Source organism: Hyalella azteca, unplaced genomic scaffold (genome assembly GCF_000764305.2).
Source record: "Hyalella azteca isolate HAZT.00-mixed unplaced genomic scaffold, Hazt_2.0.2 contig3855, whole genome shotgun sequence".
In the NCBI taxonomy this organism is placed as follows: domain Eukaryota; kingdom Metazoa; phylum Arthropoda; class Malacostraca; order Amphipoda; family Hyalellidae; genus Hyalella; species Hyalella azteca.
In genome coordinates, this window is record NW_025934088.1 from 124,536 (window position 1) to 135,648 (window position 11,113).

Consider the following 11,113-nt stretch of genomic DNA (forward strand, 5'->3'; position numbering starts at 1 on the left):
TCGCGTAGCTAAGTGGAAGGCCACCTAATTAGTGCGATCACATGCGTAAGTAGAAGGCCACCTCATTAGTGCAATCACGTACTTGAGTAGAATACCAACAATAGTGCAATCACGTACCAAGTAGAAGACTACCTCATTCGTGCAATCACGTACGAAGCATAAAAATACCTCATTAGTGCGATCACGTACGTAAGTAAAAGGCCACCTCATTAGCGCGATCACGTACGTAAGTAGAAGGCCACCTCATTAGCGCGATCACGTACCTAAGTAGAAGGCCAGCTCTCAGATTAAATACAAAATTGCTAATCTTGTCCCACATACGACTACAAGGGCCCACATGTGTCCCCAGAGGGCCCAAGTGTAAGAAGGGCCCACGCGTTGCGCGTTACATTACCGCGGGGGCGGCGGCGGCGCCCTGGGACTGTGAGGGGCGGCGGGCGGGGCGGCAGGGCGACCCTGGCGGGAGCAGAGAACGTGAGAGCGGGTGGCAGGGGAGGTGGGATGGAGAGGGGAGAAGGAAGGAGAGGGGAAGGCAGGTGGATGAGGGGGTGAGGGCAGGAGGAAGGGGAGGGGAGGACAGGGGGAAGAGGGGAAGACAGGGGGAAGAGGAGGTGAGGGTGTGGAGGGAGAGAGGAGGAAGGAGAGGGATGGGCAGGGGGAAGANCACCTGCAAGCACCACACCTGCAAGCACCACACCTGCAAGCACCACAACCTGCAAGCACCACACCTGCAAGCACCACACCTGCAAGTACCACACAAGCAAGCACCACACCTTCAAGCACCACACCTTCAAGCACCACACCTTCAAGCACCACACCTTCAAGCACCACACCTTCAAGCACCACACCTTCAAGCACCACACCTGCCAGCATCACACCTGCAAGCACCACACCTGCAAGCACCACACCTACAAGCACCACACCTACAAGCAACACCAGGCACCCGCAAGAACCATCTGTTCATCTCACCTGTCCGCGTGCAGCTGCGTTCGTATTGCTCCGCCAGCTCCGCCACAGGCGACTCTGGGTGACAGACGGTGCCCGAGTCGTCAGAGTCGACATGCACGTCTAGATCTTCTTTCCTCGACCACAGCTTGCTTGTTTCTGAACTGCTAAGGTTGTTGATACTGCGGCACAGATGGTGGCAGTTCGTTGCAGTACCACCTGTACTCGTAGCAGCTAGAAATGTCTCGGCGAAACCCGAGGCTCGGCAGTCGGCCTCCTGCGATGTCATCTCGTTGAGGAACAAAAATTCCTTTCAGTTTTATTGAAGTCAGAAAGCAGTTGATATTATCGAGTGTGAACGATCATTAAAACTGTTTGTCGCTGAATTTTTTTAGGGTCTCTGTCTTCGTCTTGAGTCATGGCTACCGAGGGTGGAGGGTGATTCTTGGGGTTTTGGTCGTGACAGGATCAATGATGTTCGTCCTAGGTCATCACCTACAAATCCAGTTCTAAGACTTACAGTCGGTGTCCGGAATCTTGGTATAAGGTTGGTAACAAAAGAAATTGAGTGTTTTTACGGAGTTGAGTGTTTTAGCGAGAGAGGAGGTGAAGCAGGCGAGGAGAGCTTTGCGAAGACAGTTGAGGTTGCTTGAACGAGAGTGGTGACAGAATAAGATTAGGGAATGTGACGAAGCATGTGCGACAGGCAGAGTGGGAGACATGTACAAGTGTTTGAGGAAGATTGGCACGATGGGATGCAAGGCTGGAGCGAGTGCAAATATCTGTGTGAATGAATTTAAGGAGCATTTGGAACGATCGAGTGGCGTGCGGGAGGTATGATGAGGTGTCGAGAGTGATAGAACGAGCGGTAAATGGTGCGACTGACCTGCGAGAGTGTGAAAGAGCGAAAGAGGCAAATGATCGATTAAATGAAGTGCCTGAAAGAGAAGAGATTGTTGCGGCTATGAACGATATGAAAGAGTGGGCGCCGGGGGGAGATGGAGTGAGGATTGCATATATTAAGTGGGCGGATGAAGGAGTGAGAGACAGTGATTGAGTTGGTGAGAGAAGCGTTTGTTAAGCACACAAGTGTTTGTGAAGCATACAAGAGTGTTTGTGAGAAGAAGAGAGAAGTGTTTGTGAAGCATACAGAGCATACGCTCTGTATGCTTGAGATGAATTTTTGAAAGTAGGCATTATTATTATCATTATTATCATTATTATTATTATTAGAAGGGTGTTAGGAATGACTGCAATAACTATATGGGGGTATGTCTGTTGGGTATGGGGAGCAGGATACTTGCGATTGTGATAGCGACGAGAGTGGCGTGGTGGGCTGAGTATTTGGGGTTGTTGTGTTGTTGGATGAGGAACAGGCAGGGTTTCGAAAGGGAAAGTCGACAGCGGTTGTGGTGCAAATGATGGTTCATATGCAAGAGGACGTAGTTGATTTAAAGAGAAGATGGAACTGAATGGCAATGAGGGCATGAATGAAGAGGAGTGGCCTGTGGCGAGACTGTTGGATTTAAGAAAAGCGTATCCGAAAGTGAATAAACCGGGTTTATGGAGGTTGCTTGAGAGGTATGGAATGAAAGGGAAATGTTTGGATACGATTGTGGATTTGCAGGAGTCGACTGTTTACGAGGTGAGAGGGAAGGAGGGAGTGAGTGAAAGCTGGGTGCCCGCGAGAGGGGTGCTCCACGTCACCCATCTTGTTTAATGTATACCATCAGGCGGTAATGAGGCAAGCGGAGGTGGCCAGAAGAAGCGGGGGTGAAGAGGTTGGGGTGACGTGGAGATGGTTGTCAGGGGGTTCGTTTGCTGGAGAGAGTGCATGGGAGAAGGGGAGTAGTGAGTGTGTTAAAGTGAGAGTGTCCTTGGCTTTGTTTGCGGATGACACTATTGTGGGCGTGAAGAGTGAGATTGAAAATGTGTGAGAGCAGTGAAAGAAGTGATGAATCAGTGGGAGGAACGAAACAATGAGAAAGAGGAGGTGCTTGAGTTTGGGACGGAAGAGGGGAGTGAAATTAGAGTACTTGGGAGCTGGGTGAGTTCGGAAGTGGATGTGAATAACAGGATCAGGAGAGCTGGAAATTTGTGGTGGAGATTGAAAGGGTGGCTGAAAGGGTCGAGCATGTAGAAGTCTCAGGCGTGGGTGGTGGAGGCATGTGTGGAGAGTAGTCTGATGTATGATTGTCAGGCGAGAGTGTGGTATGTAAAGGATATGAATCGGTTGCAAAAGTGGATAGATAAGTGTTATAGATACGTGTTGAGTGATCGGAATGGCCTGCCTCTGAGGCAAATGCAAGCGAGAGGGGTAAACATGTGGGATGTTAGGAAGTGTTTGGGTGTAAGGAGTGAGATGGAAAATTGAGAAGCGTGTTTTGGAGCGAGTGGGACATGTTATGAGAATGGGAAATAAGAGGCTGACGAAAGCGATGGTGCTAGGATGGTACGAGAGGTTGGAAGGTTTCGGGAAGATGAAAGGGCGTAAGAGGAAGACTGTCTTGTATTGGAAGCGGATGTTGAAGGAAGCGGGAGTGGACTGGAGGGATGTAGAGCGGCTGAGCAAAGATAGGGAGGGATGGAAGGGCATGGTGAAAGAACGCACTGAACATTTGTATGAGTGGGAATGTCAGAAAGGGCATGAGTACGCTTGGGATGCAATTGTGGCGAGACTGGACAGGAATGCTAGAAGAGTGAATGACTGGGTGTGCAGATATGAGGGGTGTGGGAAGGTCTGCCGAAGTAAGGCGGGCCTGATCAACCACCAGAAGCGTATGCATACAGTAGCTGAGGAGCGAGTGAGGTTTGTATGTAGCATATGTGGTACGAGTGTTGAGACGGAGGGTGCAAGAGTGAATCATGAGAGGACGTGTACGGGTGGAGCGAGTGGAGTGGGAGACAGGAGACAGTGCGGGAGGTGCAATACGTGGATTACGAAGGGAAATTACGCGAGGCATGTAAGGGGGTGTGTTGGGGTACGAGACGTTGGTACCGGTGGGGAGGGGGAGGAGCCGGGAAGAGTCGGGAGGGGGAGGGTGGGGGTCGAGACGTTGGCGCGGTTGTGAGTGGAGGGGGAGAGGAGCCGGTGAGAGCCAGGAGGGGGAGGGTCTCTCAGTGTCCGGGGTGCAACAGGGTGCTGTCGGCCGCCACTATGGCGAGGCACCAGAGGGCGTGCCGGATGTGGGACCCTAGGGGGGGGGAAGTCCTTGACGGGGGTCGACGGCCCAATAATGGAAATGGAATGCAAAATGAGAAAGTAATCAATGTCGTGATGATTATGAAGGTTACTGCCTCTTGTCCTCTAGCTGCGTATATGCCCGTCAGGTTTGAGGCAGTGACGCCCCCTAGAGGAGGGAGCGAAAACAAATGTGTATAGTTTTACTACAATCGTATATATACAAAAAATGGTATGAAACAGAAGCACCAAAAAGAATAAGTCATACTTTCCAAGTGATACGCTCTGATGAGAGGCTGATTATTCAGGATGTTGAGGGCGAGATCAGGTAACAAAGAATAGAACCACAAAAACATAGCCTCAGCGTCAGAACTCTACCATAACTGGTAATTGATTATACAGCGATGAACTCGAGAATAAGGCATGAAGCTCTATGTGAAGGACATGTGTGAAGGGCGAAGTCACAAGGAAAACCACCTACTGATGTCCATGAAACAATTAAATATATATATTAACTACATCAACTTCCACACTCCCTTTAACAGTCTACACACGAGGTACTTATTGCAGACTTGAATGGCAGAATATTAAACATGCAACTCTGACTAATCATTTTGAAACAACTTTTCATTCTCATAGCTCCATTTAAATGTACGCAAATAGGCATCGCCTTCCCCCTTTAGAGATGAAATATGCACTTCATCTCTAAAAGGACTTTTCTAAAAAATACACCATTCTATAATATTCACCTATAGCCCGTACCAATCACTTCCATAAACCATACCTATCCTAATCATCGCTCCCCTCTCTACCAATGCCATCTAAATGCCAATTCCACCATGCAAATCATTCTTAAAAGCTGCCTGTACACTGTAGGAAGAGCCACACACCACTCAGTATACCTTCGCTCAATGCCTGCACCCGACACTGGAGAAATAACACTCCTACCTTCACAACTCGACGAAACTTGTTCAAGACGCTACAGATAAAGCCGTCCCCAGCATCACACACCACATCATCCCCGGCATAAAACCCACCCAAGAAACTTCTAATCCAGACACTGTCAAGTCACCCTATAGCTGAGTATAGCACGCATCAACTCACGGCTCTACTACCACACTCAGCGCACGCAAATACAGACAGCCTCTAACACTTCCAAACAATAACGTGGCAAGAACTCATCGCAAAAAATATTAGACCGTTAACAATTCTGCAAATCATAAAAATAGATGCTTGAATAAAATAAAAAATCTGTTCCCTACCTCCAACACGGAAACGCTCAAGAGAAAGAACTCATATTTAGGCAACACTGGTAAACCTGTTCAGTGTTCACTGTATAGCCGACAATCACGAGTCCAACACTGAACACATCAATGCTATGAAAGCATCTATGTACAGCATCAGACAACACAACACGTACCACGTCGCACCGGAGGCCTCTCTCACTTACATCCGCAAGACTTTTCACTCGTTCCCACAGCCAAACTCAAACAGTCACTACGTGTATTCAATTAACACGTTGACTCCGAAGTGGTACATATACGCACCACGAAATGTATTTCTCCTGGATGTAGTGGTACACAATTCAGGGTTGCCAGATAAACTAAAAAATTAGATCAGTACTCACTGCAGTGAGTGACAGAGAGCGCATTCTCTCGTCGACGAAAATGTGAATTCACGGACAGACGGACGGACGGACATGACAAGCACCGAGCACAATATCGCCTTTTTTCCACAAACGAAAAATGCGCTAAAAACGGCTAAATCCGCGAACAAATAACGTCAAAAAAAGCCTGTAACTCAATATATACTAGTATACGGGTAGGTTCCGGTGTATAAATTCCAGTTTTACACGAATTATGCAATATACTAACGATTAACACAACCTTTCGAGAACACGTCCTTAACATCTGGCGAAAAAAAGGAGTTTAACCACTTCTACTAACTCACCTTTCCGCAAGACATCGCTCACCATTCACCAACAACAAGGTTTCAAGAGCTCCAAAATACTACAGCGTTGGGTCCCACCCCCGTCCCTATTTAAAAATAATTACAAGTCATAAACACGCACAAGCTGGATATATAAACGTTTATCAGACCGACCGCGAGTCACGGGATGATCGCAAGTCACGCAAGGATCGCGAGTCACGCAAGGATCGCAAGTCACGCAAGGATCGCGAGTCATGCAAGGATCGCAAGTCACGCAAGGATCGCAAGTCACGCAAGGATCGCGAGTCACGCAAGGATCGCAAGTCACGCAAGGATCGCGAGTCACGCAAGAAGTCACGCAAGGATCGCAAGTCACGCAAGGATCGCAAGTCACGCAAGGATCGCAAGTCACGCGCCATTGGCCGGTTTATTAGCCGTTGATTAGCTGAGCGGACAAGATTTTCTTGACGTTCCCATCCACGCCATGTTTTATTTTCCTAAACGATGACATTGAAAAAATGCAGCTAGCTACTGCCTGCAGGCCCAAGGTGGAATTCGAGGAATGATGGTTCATATATTCATGATCAACCCATCCTCGTTATTTGATTAGTTTCAAAATGTGTCCTAAAAATTGAGGAAAATGGAGTTTCAGATTTCTAGATCCGATATGCGAGCTAGTTCATATATTTCAATCTGCCGGTGCAGTCATTGCAAGGCTAATCATTGCTATAAGAACGTGTCAGGTCAGGCACCAAATTAATAACCTGATATCATTATGGTAAATGATGGTAATTGTCTTGGAAGGCTTACACCTAATTGAAGCTAGGAACTACCTACAGCGTGGTGCCACCTTTCGGAATTGCGCGTAGTTCGTAGCCAACACTTAATTCGCCACTCGATCGCAGCAAAGTTTTTCAAGTTTGGCCTTTGCTTTTCGCACTAAAATCGCGATTCATCGGTAGTGTACGGTGGCTGCATGACCAACAACCTAACTAGTTACCTATCAAACAAACCTCGCAAGTCGCCAACAGCTCTAACTCTTCACTAGCAACAGGATTTGACAGAAGTAGCCGCGGTGCTACCGTCCGTCAATGCCATTAACTTCGACACATCACTTATGTCGCCTCTCGACAGCGGCCAGCCTTCAAAAGAAACCATTGATTTTGTTAACAAACTGACCCAAAACTTTAAAGCACGATCGAATAAGCTTCTTAGCTATTATGGGGCATTAAAAACCCACGTACCTAGGCCTAATTCCGTTCATTATACGGTTTTTCGTGACAAGCGGCGAGCCGAGCGAGGTAAGTCGCCGTAACTAACTAGGCTAAGTGCGGCATCGGCTGAGTGGCGGCTATTATAAGTGCCATAGAAGGTAACATCTTCAACTTCAAGACTCTGAAGCCAGCCGGTAGTCCCGGTAGTATTATGATTAGAATCGATAATTGAAGGCGTGACGTAAGCTGGACAAATTTTCAGGAGTTTAATTGTAGACGAATATTTATAACTCGCTTCAAGGTTCGCTTTACGATACTGGAGATTGGAAAAATTCGCATTTAAAACAATCTTTCAGCAAACACCGGAGTCAGAATTGGGGGGGACTTCGATTTTTGACGAAACTGTCGTACCTATCTCAGTTATGATGTCCAACATGAGCGCAAGCCGCCCATCGGCAAATGAAGTTTTAAGCAAGTTTTAGACGCTTGAAATATTACTAACAAGCATTTGATACTCAAAATAAATGGAATATAATGACTGATTCTCACCTCAAGGCGTAGAAATAGGGTAGTATTCGACAAATATCGCTCAGTTGCACAGAAACTTCGAACTTATCCCGAAGCTACGAGCGGACAACCACCTCTTACAAGAGCACAATCGTGACTCAGCAAGCAGAGCACAATTTGTGAATGTCTTGATGGTTCTTTGAAAAAAAAAAACTTTTTCTTGCGGTTTTATGAATAAAAAAACACTGACTACACACATGGGCGATGTTTTCAAGACCAACCTTCCCAAGTAGGAACAACATTTTCCTCACTTAAAATGAACTCAAGTTAAGATGAATTACAATTGCGAAGTCTTTGTAAAAAGTAAACTTAAAACATAAGTATATCGGTGAACACGCATATAAAAAGATAGCTGTTTTAATTGAGGATGCTAATGCTCAATATTCGTTACTTACTATTCTGTAACTTTATTCGGGTCACCAGGGCAGAGATTAACGAAACTTCGCTAAGTTCACGTAACTTTTCGTACTTACGTTCAAAAAGTTACGTATGGCGTAAGTCAGTCAAAATTTGGCATTAACAAAACTGTCTTACGCATGACTCATCTGAAAAGGTATTATCGAAACCATCCAACTAACTGACCAATCAAATAACACTCAGTAGAGTCACGTCTACTTAGCTGTACTTACGCTAAACGTTAGCGGCTACGTATACTTAGCATGTTTTGATAATCCGGCCCCAGAAAGGTAGTATACTACTTCCACTTCGGTGGAGGACCAAAACCAACTTATTTACCCTCCATTTTTGAACTTCCAAGAAATTTCCATCCAAATGTGAAGCCTACAAATTTCCACCATAATGTGAAGCCTTCAAGACGAAATTGTAGTTGTTTCCCCAATTACACCACTGCTCTCAGAAGCGTGGAAATAACCGTCAATCTGCTGCACCTAGTTTTTCGCATGTTGTCATGTCGACTTCCAGCGCCTCCCTCTATTTTTACCTGCATTATTCATATATTTTAGAGCTAAAAATTGCAGTGTGGCCTTAAGTGCCAAACAGCCGGTATTTTACAGACAAACAATCTATATTAATTTCAATTATTACAGATAAACTGCATAATTAACGTGTAATAACCTTGCATATCGCGAAGGAAATCAATGGCGCTCAAAACGGACTATCGGGCACCCCATGGAAACTACCTTCAATGACACATAAGTTGCCACTCGGTAGATACTGCAATACCTCGCTGCTCGTCACTAAAACCCGTGTAATCCTGGTCAGAATGACGATTTGTAGGGTTGGTACCCACATAATAAGAACGAAGCTGTTTTGGTCCTACTGTGATGACTGTTTCACAAAGAACTCACGATCAGAGAGATGATGTTCTGTTTCGTTTATAAATTAGATCATTTCTATTGAAGGCCTGCGATTTAAATGCTGTCGCGAGGTAATTGGCATTGACGGTAGCCAGATTTTTACTTTAATTTGTGGATTCCCTGCAATAGTTGGCATACAGGTAAAGAAGGATAATCTGATTGATGGGTAGTTTATTGAATAATTTTACTGGGAGGTAGTTTACTAAAGTGAAAACAAGGAAATTAATATTGGACAGTGAGCCCACTACCATTAACTGCGCTGTGTGAACCAACAAGATATGATGAGCTGACGTGTGGACGATGCAGTCCCTCAAACAGGATATATGATGAGTTGACATGGGGTCAACTAGGATCCGTATAGTTAACCTTTTATATTAGTCGTTACCTCTGTTAAAATGATATAAATACATTACAATGAAATATAGTGATAATTAATTAAAGGTAAGATAACGCAAGATAACCACAGATATAACGTAGTGCACGATAACAGATAACGTACAGCAGGCACAATAACAAATAAGAGATAACGTACGGGAAGCGATAGAAGTATACAAGTATGAGCCCTGATTGCATGACCTCAGCAGTCCACACATCAAACATTAATGACTGACACAAGGCACACATAATATACAGTACATCAATTTATGTTCCATACTAAGGCACGATTGTACATTAAGGTACAGTGCACAAATATAATGGTTTTTATCAGCAAACAATTGTTCAATATAGTGATAAAAATAGCATCTAAACATAATAAATAATTTCTGGTCGATAGAGTTTCTCAGCTTATTGAACATAATTTGAGACGCGTGTTGTGCCTAAGTAATTAAATTGACTTAACCCTTTACGCCCTGAATTTCTGGGATGAAAATCGTAAAATTCACTTTTTCGGTTTTAAGTCTCACTTCAAAGCTGACATTCTGACCTATCCAAATGACGACAGTTCGTGAAAGGGTTAGGGGTGGGGGAGTTCTTTAACATTTAATATGGGCGAAAATTACTGGTCGGGCACATAAATAGACAACCTGAAGACGCTGCTCTTTAGTTACCCGGCTGCTGTCGTGTGGGATGGTGCTCATGCAGTCGTTCCCACCATCCTTGACTGAATTTCGGCTCCAGTAATGTCTAGTCTTGCATCTATGTCACCTTGAATGCCTATTTTGAGGGGCTCGGGACTTTGTCGCGCCCTACTGAACATTCACACTTATTGTCACTGCAAACCTATCTCCTCCCAGAGTTTTTAAGCTACAGCAATGAGTAATATACCGTTCGATTCGCAAATAAAAGATCTAGAGTTTTTTTTCGAAAAATGCCCACCCCACCCACAAAAATTAGAATTTTGAAAAACAGCAAGGACCAATCGATAGATATGGTCCTTACGCATCGAATGATATGCGTCTCGCTCGATGTTGTAGCTCAAAAATCATAGGAGGAGATAGATTTCTACAGTACCCCCTTTTTGTCAGTTTTCTAAGAATTTCACGTTTTCTTTCACTTTTTTGGAAAAATTCCCACGAACAAAAAAGTCTTAGATTTATCTTTTACATATGTGTACCAAGTTTCAAAGTTATCTGTCAGTAATTAACCGAAATAGAATTTCCTTAAGAAATTGGACATTGCCATTGGAAATTGGAAATTTTATTTCGGTTACTTACCGACAGATAACTTTGAAAGTTGGTACACATATGTAAAAAATAAATCTAAGACTTTTTTCATTCATGTGAATTTTTCGAAAAAATGACAGAAAACGTGAAATTGTTGGAAAACCGATGTTTTTTTCTGTGTGACGAATTCGTCACGCCAGGGCGTAAAGGGCTAAATGGCTTGGAAGAGACACAGAACATGACTAATGGCTATAGACTATAGAGCTCATTGTAGACAACGTGACCTAACTGACGTATACATCAATTCATGTTTCATCAAGACATCGACATTCGACTTACGACTATATGAACATCAGT

The 11,113-nt window shown here is 44.8% G+C and overlaps 1 protein-coding gene across 1 annotated transcript; it reads right to left on the reverse strand.

The window, feature by feature from the left end:
* Positions 1-358: 358 nt before the first annotated feature.
* LOC125177650 lies at positions 359-7,926 on the reverse strand. The gene is made up of 3 exons (XM_047879798.1): positions 7,819-7,926; positions 970-1,234; positions 359-456 (listed from the first exon to the last, which is right to left on the reverse strand). The coding sequence occupies exons 2-3, from the start codon at positions 1,232-1,234 to the stop codon at positions 386-388; spliced, it is 336 nt and encodes a 111-aa protein (XP_047735754.1). The 5' UTR covers positions 7,819-7,926; the 3' UTR covers positions 359-385.
* Positions 7,927-11,113: the final 3,187 nt, after the last annotated feature.